The 15581-nt window shown below is 35.7% G+C and overlaps 1 protein-coding gene across 3 annotated transcripts in view; it reads left to right on the forward strand.

Moving 5' to 3' along the window:
• Nucleotides 1–15581, forward strand: part of LOC132200281 (myosin-I heavy chain) — a 45945-nt gene that overhangs the window by 23837 nt on the left and 6527 nt on the right. For 2 of the 3 annotated variants that reach the window (XM_059625632.1, XM_059625634.1), the window contains exons 3-18: nt 1186–1248; nt 7705–7978; nt 8425–8615; nt 8821–9204; nt 9926–10168; nt 10996–11121; nt 11186–11598; nt 12206–12433; nt 12489–12658; nt 12783–12919; nt 13025–13158; nt 13232–13252; nt 13316–13758; nt 14096–14343; nt 14398–14760; nt 15054–15278. In XM_059625632.1, coding sequence (XP_059481615.1) covers nt 1186–1248; nt 7705–7978; nt 8425–8615; nt 8821–9204; nt 9926–10168; nt 10996–11121; nt 11186–11598; nt 12206–12433; nt 12489–12658; nt 12783–12919; nt 13025–13158; nt 13232–13252; nt 13316–13758; nt 14096–14343; nt 14398–14760; nt 15054–15278 — 3663 coding nt within the window. The remainder of the gene's footprint in view (nt 1–1185; nt 1249–7704; nt 7979–8424; nt 8616–8820; nt 9205–9925; nt 10169–10995; nt 11122–11185; nt 11599–12205; nt 12434–12488; nt 12659–12782; nt 12920–13024; nt 13159–13231; nt 13253–13315; nt 13759–14095; nt 14344–14397; nt 14761–15053; nt 15279–15581) is intronic. The other variant, XM_059625635.1, reaches the window with a different exon arrangement.

Consider the following 15581-nt stretch of genomic DNA (forward strand, 5'->3'; position numbering starts at 1 on the left):
CGCGCGACGTAATGCAAGTGATGCCAACTGAAATCAGGGATTTTGGGAAACACGTCGCGCGTACTATAACATTACCGAATATTTCACCGTTCGGTCATTTTAATTTATTTATTTAAACATATAATCATTAAGGCTCCAATATTTGGCTTCAAATCTCTTTTTTATCGAATTTAAAAAAATTTTGTTGAAGATTTTCACTATCAAAAGTTGATTCATGATGCTAAAAATTTGACATTGGCTTTTCCTTGATTGGGTTTTTGATTCGTTTTTGTGTGAGGAAAACACAATATCCTGCTCTACGCTCTACATCCTGCTCTAAATTTAAAACTAAATTTAAATTTTGCTTTTATAATATAAAAAATATATGAAATCAATGATTATAACTCTGATTATTTTTAGTACTGTTGTGTTCATGGCTAATTTAAATTAATAACTTGAGTTTGTATTTGTATTTAAATTTAATCCTCAAGAAATGATTAAAAAATTCAGAGTACTTAACGTTAAATTTGCAATAACCGTACACACAAGTTGTAATGCTCAATAATTTTTATTAAATTTATCATTTATCCCATCATAACAATATGTTAATTCGTGTTTACATTTCATAATATCTTTTACATTTCTGATTGACCATATTGATGAAACGTCTTACTATTTTATTCTGATTCAATATTGCATTTTCAGAATTCTCCTGAACAGTCTTCTGAAAAAAAAATGTAAATGAATCTTCCTTAAAAGTGGAAATGAGCAGAAAAACCAAACCAATTCAATTTTATTAAGAAATTTACCAGAAAAACTTGGTTCTCTTTGGAATTTGATTAGGATAAATTTGATCAACTTCTGAAGTGGTTCGAGGTTGAGGCAGAATGGGTGTGCTGTCGATTGGAATCGTGTCGATTGCCTGCGAACAGCACATCAATTTCCCTCTCGACGCGGTGTCGAGATCGACAACGAGGCGCGGGTCCTTTGTGCTCCCCCGCCCTGCACAGGGCGCAAGTGGTGTTGTGCACAATATGTATAGGGCACAGTTCAAGAGGTGTGAACATTTCAGAGGGGAGAAAAAGCAGCGGCAAACTGGTGGAAAATAATTTTTAATTACGCCGCTCTCGAGAATATATGCACACGCCGGACGGGGTTCTTTGAAAATTGTATGCGTGCGAGTTTTCCTTAATTTCACCCTCTCAGACTTACACAGGGACGATCCTGGTCGCCGTCAACCCCTACAAGGAGCTCGACATTTATTCAACGGTGAGTAAACAAGCTGTGAATGAATATGTAATTAATTAACGAGACGTGCGACGCAAATTAAGATTGAAAAGCAGACAAATTTTCAATGAGTCACTTTTCTCTCTCCCGAAAGAGGGCTGAAAGGTCAGCGCTTGTCATTTCACTCTCACGGTGCATTTTTTGACATTTCAATATTTCGGTTATCAGCCGCTTTTCGTTCGTTCGGTGGCATTTGCGTGTTCCTTTGGAGAAAAATATAAAACATTTATACCGATTAGAGTGACCTTCTGAATGGAGATTTAACTGCATGCCAAGCTGTGTTTCGTGTATGTCCTGTTATTGAAAATCGCCTTTATACATATTTTTAGGCTTTTCGTGTTCTAAGAAGAAAAGAAATATACGATTAAATTTTGTGTTTTAAACCTTATCAAAATTATGGATTTTGATATTAAATTTGAATCTTGTTGCTTTCGTATAAAAGCAAAAGTTTAAACTGATGCCATATAGTTTAACAATGTTTAATATTTTTTTAAATAATTTTAATCAATATAGATAATACAAGGCCAAAATATTTTTATCTTATGTTACTTTTTCTATATTTATATGTTTATTTATATTATTTTTTAATTTTAATTATGATAAGTGATTTAAATTTGCCTTTTTTTTAACTTTAAAAACAAAATAGATAATTTCAGTTAAAATTACAATGTAAGATTTTAATGTATATTTCTGCTGCTACTTACATTTTTATTTTAATAGAAGTAAATTAATTTACTTAACTGTCATTGGACTCATTGGAACCAAAATTTATAATTGACGCGTCATTGATTAATAAGGACAAAAAAGTCGATCAAATATGAAGTAAACTCCTGGAGAAAAATATTTGACAATTTTTTAAACAAACTTTGAATTTAGTTCGACTTATTACTATATTAAGTATTTACCATTTTTATTATTACTATCACAATTCTACCTTTTGTTGAATTAATCTATTTAAACTATATGCCAGCTATATGCCTGGCTTAAAATTTCATAACAAACATTTTTTTAATAAAAAAAGTGGGCAAATAATGTTTTTTAATTGATTTAAATTCACATCAAGTGGTACTACTGAAAACCTAAATTCCAAAGTACTAAATCCCCCCCCCCCCAAACGCAGTTTGAAATTCTTTCTTACATAGTTATTTATATGCATTTGAACAAATTATTATTATTATTTTTTTATTAGTATTATTATTTTTATTAGTTTTTATTAGTATTCCATTAAGTGAATGTTCAGAACAATTATATCCAAAACTCGCAAAATGACTGCGTAATAACAACTCAATTTATTATGCTTGATGTCAACACCGCCCACCCAATTAATTAATTCACCTCGATTCGCTCGTTCCAATTAGCATCACCTGGAAACACAATTCGTCTCTGCTGCCACTCCTAGACGAAATTAAAAGACCCGATTATGTTTACGAGCGGGGCCAGGCCTTTTAATCCGCTCGCCCCTCTCGGCTCGCTGGCCACACACGCGAAACACACACTCCGTCCGCTTCAGTATAATGAATTTAACATGACGCACATCTGCGAACCCCGCACGTATATATTTCTTTTTTTTCCGCCCTCGGGGTCGAAATATTCGCGTAAATTATATCGAAGCAGGGGAAAACGGACGTGAGCGTTCGAATAACGAGGCAGTTTGTTTTAATTCCGCGACGCCTAATTGAACGGCGAACCTGCACGTCCCGCGAGTCATGTTAAATTAAGAGAGCGCCGTGTTATAATGCGAGAGGCGCATTATATTATTAGTAGAGCAGCAGTGGAGCTGCGGCCGTTTAACAGATAGGCAACCGGCAACGCTCTCGCCACCGGCACATTGCATAAGCCGCCGAATTCGCACCTGCAGTGGGGCAATAGAATTCATTGCTGTGGGGAGGCGGATTTGTAGCTCCTAATTTGGAACAACGTCCCCACTAAAGCCGCATTCAAGAGAAGCTAAAATTTGCCCTGCGAGCAAAAATTATTTACGTCTCAATCCTTCAATTTATTCAATTAAAAATATTTAATTTGGATGATTTCATCAAATTGGGTCTATAAAATTTATTTGAAAGTGCTCATGACTCGTGAAGTCATGTTAATTCAAGGAATATAAAATATTTTAGATCATGAATAAAATTTAAACAATAAGAGTTTCAAATTTATAATAATTATAATAATTTATTATCATTATTTCATCTTTTGTGCGTTGCATTAATGAGACAAGTTAGTTCTTTCTGGTACACTCCATTCACTTAATTAAATAAAATTAGAATAATTGAAATTTATGTGTATATTTATTAGTTTAAATTATTTTATTTAATTTTTATTTTATTTCCTATTGAATTAATACATAGTTTTAATTAAAAAGGTAGCTTGATCCTACGGTTACATTTAATCGCATTTTCTTTAAATAATATTGTAATATTTATATTTTATGAAGGAAAATTCTTAGCTTTTTATAATTGCTTGCTTTTACAACATTTCCTGCAGTTTGAAATCAGCTTTTATTTATTTTTAATATAAGGTTATATATACGAGCCAAATTTTTGCAAACCCAGCCATAAGCCATAAATTAAAAACCATCTTAATACGCTGACTCTAAACTTAATTTTTCGCTGAATTGGGATTTTCAACCTTAATTAATTTTATTAACTATAGCCCTAAATTTTTATTTAAAAATGCATGTCAAAAGGCTCGGGGAATTTTATTTTTGTAAAATTCTTATGCAACAATTTCATCACACTCTTTATTTGCTTGCTTTGTTTTGTTGTCGTGCAATTCTCGTGGCCCACTTTTTGCTGGCTAATGTATAAATTTAATATGCAGGTGAATTTGTGATGCACACATATTCGCGTGGGGTGGCCGGCGGACAAGTTTAATTGCTGGCATTGCAGGGATAAGCAGCGAACGAGCGAGCAGAGAGAATAGCGTGCGCTGGGCGTGGCACTGAATGAAGCAAAGGGCTGCGAGAGCAGCAGGGCCCGAGAATATCGATCTGCCGAATGCGCCTCAGCACATTCACCGAATACATACCCACTCGGCTCTGTTGATCTCCCGTCCGTGCCCGTTTGTTCCTTTCTTTCTCTTTGTTTGTCTATTATTCTTGTTCGCGTCGGCAGTCGGAGGAATTTCGCCCCGCGCGTCCAATCGCCCTGCCTTCGTCTGCCTTTTATTGGCAACACCAAATTAGATAACAATACGCTTGATGTTTATCTGCCGCTGCTGCTGGCTGGAAAAATGCTCAAAGTGAAGAGCAGCGGGATTTTCCGGGAGCGACGAGGGGAGAGAGTTGTTGCGAGCTTCGCGGCAATAAATTGCAATTTTCAGAACTGAAAACGTGGTCCCTGGAGAGTGCGAAAGTTGCCTCTGCTGCATAAATATTTGCTGATTTTTTGCTCTTTAAAAATGCACAGAGGCGGGCAAAATGTCTCTCTCGCCAGCTCAAGACTGAGGAAGTTGAGCCAGAAAAACTTTGAGATCGTCGTTTATTTTTCAAAGAAATTTTTAACCAAGTTAAACGAATAATGTTTCAGATAATAAACTTTAAAAAAGCTCCAAATTAAAAAGTGAATTTATATTTAAGCTTTTAATATTTTATGAAAGTGCAAAATCCAACATGGTAGAAACGATAGTAAATTAATTATTTATACTATTTTTTTTTTTAATTGTTTGGAATTGATAAAAAAAGCGACGATCGTGTTGGCAGTGTCAAAAAAGAGCTGATAAAATTTCATTATTAATTGTATTCACCGTGACTTAGTCTGTTCCTAAAAATCCACCAATCTGAGTAATTTTTATCACTGTCCTCATACTCGTCATTAAATTATCTATTCGCACCTTTAAACTTCCACGTTCATTTACTTCAGGATGAATTTTATTGTCTTGCTGAAATCTTGTTATTCCCCACATCGGAAGTACGTATTCTTCGGTAATGGTTAATATAAATTTTCAGTTTTGATTATGGTTTTGGCTTCTTTTTGTTATTTGTGCTTAGGCTTAAGGACTATTTTAGCTGAAGAATTTACTTTTTCATTGCGATGTTTGTAAATATTTTTTACTTAATTATCGTTTCTAATGATTGAGTTTTAAATTAAATTCGTAAAATGAAAAAAAAAGTATTTTTTGCCAATCTCAAGTTACACTTGTACTGCAATTGCATATATTATGAAATAATATTAGCCAAATATTAAATTAAATTTATTGTTTCTCTCCAGTTTTTCTTCTGATAGAGTAAAAGATGGAAGTTGATTTAAGTAAATTGTTTTTATATTGAAATCGACTCATCCCAACAGTAATGTTATTTTCTGTTCGCCAACACACACACACAGCACTATATTACGCCAAAATTGACATTGTGCAAGTCGATAAATGCCATGACTGTTATGTATGTCATCAGCCACCGAAAATCCGCCTGGGGGTGCAGCAAATCGAGCAGCACTTTATTCCATTTTTGCAGAGCGGCAAGGACATGCAAAAATTCGGCTCACCCCACAAAGCACTCCACGATTTTGTTTATTGCCTTCCGCGTGCACGCTCCGTCGAGTCGGAATATTTTTAATTTCGCTCGTCGCCATTTGCCTCGCAGGCAGTCGCGCAAAAAACTCGATGCGAGAAATAATGCAAAATGAAATTCACCCCCGCGACACAATGCGTCTGCGAAACGCGCCCCGAGCCGCGTGTGCAGGAGCTGATTATAATTATACAGTTTTGCGGGTGAACGCAACGCAAAAAAGAGAAAACCTGCGAGTTTCAATCGATGTCATATAGATAAAGATAAAATGAATTTTAGAGAAGAATTGGAAAATTAAGGTGACAGACATAGAGAAAAAAAAAGGAATTTCACTTTTATAATTAATTTAAATATCACGTTTATTATTTGAAAATATATATAAAATCTCAATTATTTTCAATTATTCTGTAGGCTAGCTTTCTTATTATGTAATCTAGTAACGTGTGTTGAATAATTATGTTGAAGTTAAATGATACATCTAATCAACAACAAGTAACAAGTCGAGCACAGACAGCTTAAATTTGCATCCGATATAACTTCTACAGAATGCAAGTTTGACAAATATATTGAAATTTAATAATAATACAAAATGTTAAAATAAAGTAGGAAATATTATTTATTATATTTTCATATTTTTAATATGTTTTATAAAGTCCCTTTAAAAAAAATATAAAATTTATTTAAAATGACAAATAAATATTATTTATATATTTTATATTTCAAAAATTATATTATATATAAAATTTAATCAAAGAAAATAAAATTTATGTACTTATTATAAATTTTTGGCTTTGCAGCTAAACTAAAGCATAAAAGGCTCACCGTGGCAAATATGGCGTCTCAAAATAAAAATGCTTTTTTTTGCAAAATTTGGGCTAACGGTGGAGGTGCAACAAATTATTTTTAGTATATTCCTTAAAAATTTATCAAAAATGTCCTCAAAATATTTGTAATTATTTTGACCATTAGACAAAAGTATTACAAAAATTTAATTTAAGCTAATTTCTCGGTTAAAATAATTTTTTATTGTTTTGTTTATTTTGATTTTCATGCGATAGAATTGGTTGGAGATTTGGGCTCGCTTTTCCCAAATCCAACAATGAAACTTCAGTGATGAAATTAAGCCCGTTTGTCTCTTAATATTGTAATATTTTGTGCGAAAAAGTTTCAATTTCACGCAGTTGGTTTTGAAATAAATGGTAGTCAGGGGACAGCAAGGGTTATAATTTTCACGCCCACATCTCCAGGGCGCCGTCAAGTCGAGACAAACGACTCTTTTATTTTCGCCGTAAAAATGCAAAAAAGCAGCATTCGGGAGCGGTGATAAATTGTGATTACTTCATTGAGCTCCCCTGAATTTATTCGCGACGACGCTCGCGAGAAAAGCCAATTTTCTCGCTCGCCCCTCTCAGGAGAACAGGTAGAGCTGCACCGAGATAAGGAAGGGGGCGCCGACCCCAAATTGCGTCCAAAAAAGACACGTGCACCTGCAATTTACTTTTATTTTTCTGCCACGTTCCGATGGGGGAGCCGCCGCAGAGGGCTCTTGTTTTTGTGCAAAGCGCAGAAAGCAAACATTTTAAGCCTGTCTGAGTGCAGGGGTGTTTTTTCCAAACCGGTGGCTGCGAATCCACACAATAGAGAGAACTGGAAAACAAGAGTCAAGGGAGAGGCAATTTTTGAAAGCCTCAAAAACAAGGATTCAAAGGGCTGTTAAAAATAAAATGTTGATTTTTGTAAAAAAAAGTTGCGTGTACAATTTCAACCTCAATGAAAAAAAAACTGATTACAATTTTCCATCATTAAAGCTCCGAAATCTTCTGAACTACTTAAAATTATAAAGAAAAACCCTTGGATTTTTTTTATAAATTTTTCCTGCCTTGATTCCATTTATTTGGACATAAAAAAATTAAAATTCCAAATGATGCTGCTTTCAGGAATCTGTTTTTCGTTACCATGGTTCCAAGCTGGGCTCGTTGGAGCCGCACGTGTTCGCGCTGGCCCAGGCGGCCTATCACTCGCTGCAGGCGGCTGACTTTGAAGATGAGGACGTCGCCTGCAACCAGAGTTGTGTCATCTCAGGCGAGAGCGGCGCCGGCAAAACGGAGACCACCAAGTTCATTCTGCAGTACCTCTGCTCGGTCACCAGCAACGTCAGCACCTGGGTCGAGCAGCAGATTCTTGAGGCCAACACCATCCTAGAGGCCTTTGGTAGAAAATATATTTTATTTTTCTAACTTACAATTAGTAATGTAAATTTTTATTTTTATTTTTTTGTTTCAATTAAAATAAGAGTTTTAATAAAACATTTTTATTTATTATTATGTTTATCATATTTCTTTTGAAAATTGAACAGATTAATTATAAATTACAATATATGTTAGATCGAAATAAAGTTTCCGAACAGGGATGTGGATTATAAAGTGTAAAATTCTGGTAGACCAAATATAAGTATTTTTAATAATATATAAATTATTGAAATTATCAAGTTTACAGATAACTTTTTTCTAAGTGACAAATCCTGGTTTCATGCGCCTCTTTATGTTAAGATTGAAAATTTATCCTAATATCTGCTTGAGTACATTATGCAAGTGAACAAATTTACTTTCTATGAAATTATAATATTAAAAAATAATGACATGGGTAAATGTTTTTAGGCAATGCCAAAACCGTTCGGAACGACAACTCGAGCCGCTTCGGCAAGTTCATGCAGGTGTGCTTTGACAACAGGTGGATGATCAAGGGCTGCATCATTCAGGACTACCTTTTGGAACAAAGCAGGATCACGTTTCAAAGTTCTGAGGAGCGAAACTACCACGTCTTTTACCAACTAGTCGCCGGTGCCAAAGTAAGAAGAAAAAAATACAAATCAATGTGCTTATTTTCAGATAAAATATAAGAAAAATATATCTTCTAATTAATTTTTTCAAAACCATACAAAATAAAGTGATCTTTTTGAGAAAAGTTGGAAGAAATACAATATTTTTAAATTCACGCAAATTGAAGTTTATTTCTGTCCTTAATTAATTAATAATATGAATTTAATTTTTCAGACGAGCAAAGATCTGGCGCAGCAGTTCAAATTGCGCAACGCCGAGTTTTACAATTACATCAATCAATCGGGCTGTCCGAAAATCGATGGCGTGGACGACGCGCGCCGCTTTGATGCTCTGCGCTTGGCCTTCAACGTTCTGCAAATCCAGCCAGAAATGAGCGACGGAATCTTCAGCGTCCTTTCCGCCATCCTCTGGCTGGGCAACATCCAGTTTCAGGACGTGGATGGCGAGAAGTGCGCCCTCATGGAAGGAGACAACGAAATTCTGCAGACGGTGTCGGAACTCTTGGGGCTCAACTTGGAGGACATGCAGCACGTGGCCCTCATGAGGCAGATCAACGTCCGAGGCAACATAACTGAAATTCCGCTCAAACTGCAAGAGGTTAGCTAATCTGATCAATTAACCTTTCATAAATTAATATTTACTTTAAATATATTATATGTTTAATCAATCTTTTTTCAAAATCATTAAAAAATATGAAAAATTTATTTAAATTGGATTTTTTATATGTATTAATTAGTTTAAATTTCAGGTTTAGGCCCAAAGAACTTTGTTTTACTCGCTTTTTTATTATTTTTTATTGTTTTTTTTTTTAATACTTTTGTTCAAGCTTCTGTTACAATAGAATCGTTTGTCGGAAAACAAACATTAAAAACAAAACTACGTTACACGCTGTGTACAAATTTCATTGCAAACATTAAAATAAAATAAGATATATTACTATCAAACCTTTAAAAACATTAATGTATTATAAATTTTTAATATCTTCATTTATTGGTTTATATTTTGAATTTTTTTAACCTTTGTAACAATAATTAATAAATTTTCTTATATATTGTGAAAATTTGGAACAGAACTCCCTATTGTGTTTAAAAATGTTTCAATTAACAAGAAGTCTAATGTTAAAAAATCAAATAAAATTTTTGTATTTACGCCGTTTTTAATGAGAAATTCATGCAACGTACTGCGTTTTGACCTTGAAAACTTAAAAAAGGTGCAACGTTCCGTGGTTAAAATGGCTTCAACGATTTTGACTTTCTAGCCGCCGGTCGTAAAACCTCATTACAGCAATAAAATAAAACTTTCATTGCTCTTTTATCAGGCTCGCGAGAACAGACACGCGATGGCCAAAGCGTTGTACTCGAGGACGTTCGCCTGGCTGGTGAATCACATCAACACATGCACCAACCCCGGCCAAGATTCGACGCGCTTCCTCGGCGTCCTCGACATTTTCGGTTTCGAGAACTTCGTGTGCAACTCGTTCGAACAACTGTGCATCAACTACACCAACGAGAAGCTGCACAAGTTCTTCAACCACTATGTTTTCGCGCTGGAGCAGGAAATCGTGAGTCGATAAAATCTTTCTTTCCATTTGGCGCCGTTCCAATCACGGAGTTATGCAACCTGTGCCAGCGCGGGAGACGAGCCAGTTGCATAGCCATCGTTTTCTGCAGGCTCTCCATTAAACAAAGAGAGAAGCGCTGCGGCTTCTTTCCAACTGGCAGTCCAATTGAAACCAGTTTCAAAGCATTCCGAATAAAAGCACTACTAATTATGAATGGGGTTGCAAAACTAAAGTTGCACACTAAAGCTTTGATCTTTGAACAAAAGGAGAAGCGACTCGGTTGGAAATAAATTGTTCCTCTCATTTCATTTCTCTCTAATCTACTAATATATATGTTTTAGACTTGTTGTGATAGAATGAAATAATTTATTTTAAAACATGGAAATGTTAATGCACAATTTTAAAAAAAATATTTTGGCGTTTACAAATTATTGAGAGACGATTTCCCTTTCTTCTATAATAGATTTCCTGATTAAAAATTATGACAGAAAAATCGATCAATTAAACTCAAACAGGGTTCTATTCATAGAATTTAAAATTTCATTTTTATTCAAATTTAATCATTTAGATTTTCTTCTAACAATTATTTAAAATTTAATAATTCGAAAGAAAAAATAAACAAGCGTAACTAATATCATTAAATTACTTCTTCCATTTAATTATAATTTACAATGAGTTCTTATTCCGATTTTTTAACTGAATTCAATATTTTTAATTATTAATGTAGCTCATCTTGCAATAATGTTTGAGAATTTAATTGTCATACGACTTCTCAAAAGAGAGAAATTAATTGAAATAAATAACTAAAAGAGTCGTGTGTGTTGCAGTACCGACAGGAGGAAATTGATTTCGCCCACATTCAGTTCACTGACAACACCAGCTGCCTTGAGCTGATTGAAAAGCCGCCCCGGTGCATCCTCAAACTTCTGACAGAACAGTGCCACATGCCCAAGGTAAATTAAACACTAAATCACTCTAGTTGTGGGGGCGACGATCCATCTCTTCTCGGTTTCGCAGGGCTCCGACGTCGCGTACCTGACCAACTTGCACGGCGACTTTGAGAGCCACCCGCACTTTGTCAAGGGCGACGACCGCCGCAAGTGGGAGACCGAGTTCGGCATCCTGCACTACGCAGGGGCAGTGACCTACAGCGTAAAGGGCTTCGTGGACAAGAACAGGGACGTCCAGCAGGACGTGTTCTTCGACTTCATGAGCCGCTCCAACAACAAGTTCATCGTTGAACTGACGCAGTTCCAAGACCTGCTGGGCGCCTCCGCCAGCCGCGTCAGCACCTCGGGCCGCTCCAGCATCGGCTCCGGAGGCACCACCCTGGCTCGCCCTGGCACCAGCAAGGGCAAGCCGACCGTCAGTGATACCTTCAGGCAACAACTGCAGTCCCTTGTTGACGTTCTCCAAGCCACAAACCCTTGGTAAAAATTAAATTTTACATATACATAGAGCAAATGAAGAGGGAATGACAAGCCATTGAAAAATATTCAAATATTTAAAATTATTGTTGTTTAAACTTTGTGAGAACAAGAAACGGTGGAGAACAATAAATGTTAATATTAAATATCTAACAACTTACAATGAAATATTATAAATATTTATAAAACCACAAAAAATTAAATAAAATTTAAAATTAAAAAACGGCAATAACAAAAATAGTATAAAAAGTAAAAAAAAAGAAAATAATTGTTTTACTAAATATATTAATATTAAAGTATTAAATATGTAAATATAAAACTTAGTCTAATAATAATAAAAATAATCATTATATTTTATTAATATTAAAAATTTTAGTGCACAACACTTAAATTGCACTTCCATGCACACCGAAAGGGATGTGCGAGAAGCGAGCCCATCCTTGTTATTTTTAATACAATAATTTTATCATAATTTTTAAACAATATTTTTTGTAAGCTATGGAAATTATTGTGCAAACTTTTATATTATAATGTTTAAGAAAAGCTATTTTACAATGAATAGTTAAGTAAATATTATTTATTATAAATTCTGAATAATATTTTTTTATAGGTATGTGAGGTGCATAAAACCTAATATGCAAAAGTCTTCCTCGAGTTACGACGACCAGTTAGTGCTAGATCAGCTGAAATACCTGGGAATGCTGGAAATCATCAAAATTAGAAAGGAAGGCTTCCCTGTTCACGTTCCGTTCTACGACTTTGTCCAGCGTTACTCCTGCCTGCTAACCCCCAAAAGAAATCCAATGTGGCTGCAGTTGAACACCCAAGAAGCTATTAAGTACTGTATTAAATAAGTTAAATTAATTTTTACTCAAAATATATTTAACTTCCAGAATGATTATTGGCCCTTTAAATGTAGCAAACACAGAATGGCAAATTGGCAAAACCAAGTTGTTTTTACGTCGGTGCGTCCACGAGCCATTAGAAGAAAAAAGAATGCAGATTGTCCAGCACCAAGCTCTAGTCATTCAGAGGTCCTGGAAGAGATACAAAGCTATGAAGGGTATGAAATTTTGAAATTGAAATTTTCATTTATTTCCCCTCATTACAAACTTTAATAAAATTATGTGTTTTTTTTTCATAGTTACTTTTTACCATTTTTATAATGTTTAATTTTTTATTCACAGAGTACTTGAAGATAAGGGAAGCGGCAATGACAATACAACACGGTTACAGGGGATGGAAACAGCGAATTTTGTTCCTCAGGCAGAGAAGGGCGGCAATTGTGATACAGTCCCATCTGCGAGGCGTTTTTGCGCGCGAGGTAAATTTTATTGATGAAAATTTTTCTCTTTTCGTTCAATGATTTTTTTCTTTATTGTATTTGCCGAATTAATTAACTAATGCAAAACTTAATTTCTGACAAAAGGTCGCAAGTGCACTGAGGGAAATGAGGAGAGTGGAGCAGGAAATGCTGAAGAGGGAAAGAATGGAAGAGGAGCGAAAAGCCAGAGAAGCCCTGGAGGCTAAGGAAATGCAACAGAGCTTGGAGGAGTCAGAACGGTTGGTGGATTTTTTTTAAATGATTTATTTTATTCTCTAATTTTACAAATATTCTCTTGCCTTACGTTTAAAGCAAGCGTAGAGATAAACAGGGGTAACAAATATTCAGCAAAATGTTATCAGGAATTCAAGTTTTTTAACTATGAAAAATTTCTAGACTGGCGCAACAAGAAATCGCTCAGTTGTCGCAACTCACCGAGCAGCTCAACTGCAAAATGGCAGAGCAGCCGCCGCTCAACAAGACGGACAGCGTCGACTTGGACAACCTGTTTGCCTTTTTGTCCGACGTCCAAGTCAAGAACTCGGTGATCGATGAAATCGGCAACCAGATGAACGATTTGTGCGACGACCTGGACGAAGAGTTGGAAATCGTCCTGCAGGAGGCGATGAAGGCCAACAACGCGCCCCCGTTGCCCACCGGAGCCCTTCCGCTGCCACCCTCCAACCCCCCCTCCAGCCTCGATCTCACCAGCACTCGCCAGTGGGTGCACCAAAGTACGCTTCCGGAGCCCACCGAGCCTCCACCGCCACCGCCTGTGTCCAACATTTGGACCAACGACCAAACGCCAGACGCGCTTCCACCGCCACCCCCCATACCAGGTATGCAAATAAATAAAAAATGAAGTTTCAAATAAACCAATCATTTTATATATTTTTTTAAATAGAAATATATTCAAAAAGCAATTAAAATTTCAAGTTTCCACTGATTTATTGAAAAGCTAAAAGCACAATTTCTGAGAAATTTTATTAATTTTATAATACAAAATTAATAATGTTTGAAGTTCATTTACAAAAAAAAACTAAAACTAAATGAGCAAAATATAAAAGCTAATATTAACAATTATATAAAAAGCTAATCGTTGCTAGTTAAGTAGCAAACAAAGAGATTGGAAGAACTTCAAATAAATTTATTTTTTAATTTTGCCTCTTTTTTTAGAATCTGCTGATGACGAGCCGATTTACGAAGCAGTTTTGCCAAGAGATGGTGAAGTAACTTCTCCCGTTCTGCCGCCTCCAGTTGCTGTCACCGCCAACAACAAAGCTCTCAGACCAAAAAGTCCTGGAGTTGAAAAGCTGCAGCGAGGAACGAGTCCGCAAGGTCAACGAACACCGTCCAGGAGGTCAATCTCTCCGAATTGCGCTTCGCCGAGACACAGCCGGCCAAACTCAAGAGCTTCCAGCAGCGTAAGTTTTAGTTTTCAAACAAATTTTGATTTGTTTTTAACATAAATTTAATAGGGAGGACAGAACTGGCGCTTTGCAAACGGCAGGACCGCGTCTCAGGAGGACGAGGAGAGGGAGGCGCGCCGGCGATTCAGGGTGGAGAGGAAGTTGCAGGAAATGCAGCAACAGCAGGAGGAAAATATTCTGGAGCACCCTGACGTGCACCACGACATTGTCGAGTTCGCGCACAATTACTTCAACAACCACGAGCGATCTCCTGAGGGCACCATAATGGCCACCCTGACCAGGAACAAGAAGTCGATGGAGGTGATTCCCAAGTACGAGATGGTCACCTACTTCAAGGGCAACACCATTCCGACCTCGCACGTCCACATGTACGACCCCGACAACGTCAACATCGCCTGCTCCTTATTTAGGGCAAGTACAGAGTATGATTGAATATCATCGTCAACGTCAATTTAATAAAATATCATTTAATTTTATGATATGCATTAATTTTCTTAATTTAATTAATTGTTGTATGTATATTTTTTGTGAATCTGGAAGAAAAATTACAAAAGAAAAGGAATTTCTTTTAATTTTTTCCTAAATTATTACTGCTTCACAGCTTAAGTTCTTTGATTTTCTTCTACAATACAATGCAACTGTTTTCTCTGCTTGTGTGAACAAGTTGATATTAAAAAAGTTAATTTATGAAATTTACAAATCAGGAGCTTTGTCGGTACATCCGAGGCGAGCTGAAGCCGGACGCCGAGGCCCAAGCGATTCAGACTATCATTGCCAATGGGCTTGAGAGAGAAGAACTGAGGGACGAAATCTTCGTCCAGTGTATGAGACAGGCGACCAATAATCCCAGCATGGAGTCCACAGAACGTGTGTGGCTCCTGCTCTGTCTGAGCATCGTGGCCTTCCAACCTACTAAACTCCTCTTCAAAGTAAGTAAAAATTATATTTATTAATATTTTCAAATTATTGCAGCTAATGATTCTTGAAATCAAATTTATCATTCAAATACAGAACTTCTTATAATTCATTAATTGTGTGTTTAGAATAAATTTTCATTTTTTTCTTCAGCTTGCAAAACACGTTTGTGTAAAAAAAAAAATCAATAGAAAATTTATTTTCTTCACAAATTTAAGATCTTTTAAAAATTGAATTTTCTGTTGGAAACAAACAAACATCCTGAGAGAAAATTCAAATCAATTCGATAAAAATTTGCATTAAATTTATGCCTATAA

This window comes from Neocloeon triangulifer, unplaced genomic scaffold (genome assembly GCF_031216515.1).
Source record: "Neocloeon triangulifer isolate White Clay Creek 2 clone unplaced genomic scaffold, ASM3121651v1 ptg000014l, whole genome shotgun sequence".
Classification (NCBI taxonomy): domain Eukaryota; kingdom Metazoa; phylum Arthropoda; class Insecta; order Ephemeroptera; family Baetidae; genus Neocloeon; species Neocloeon triangulifer.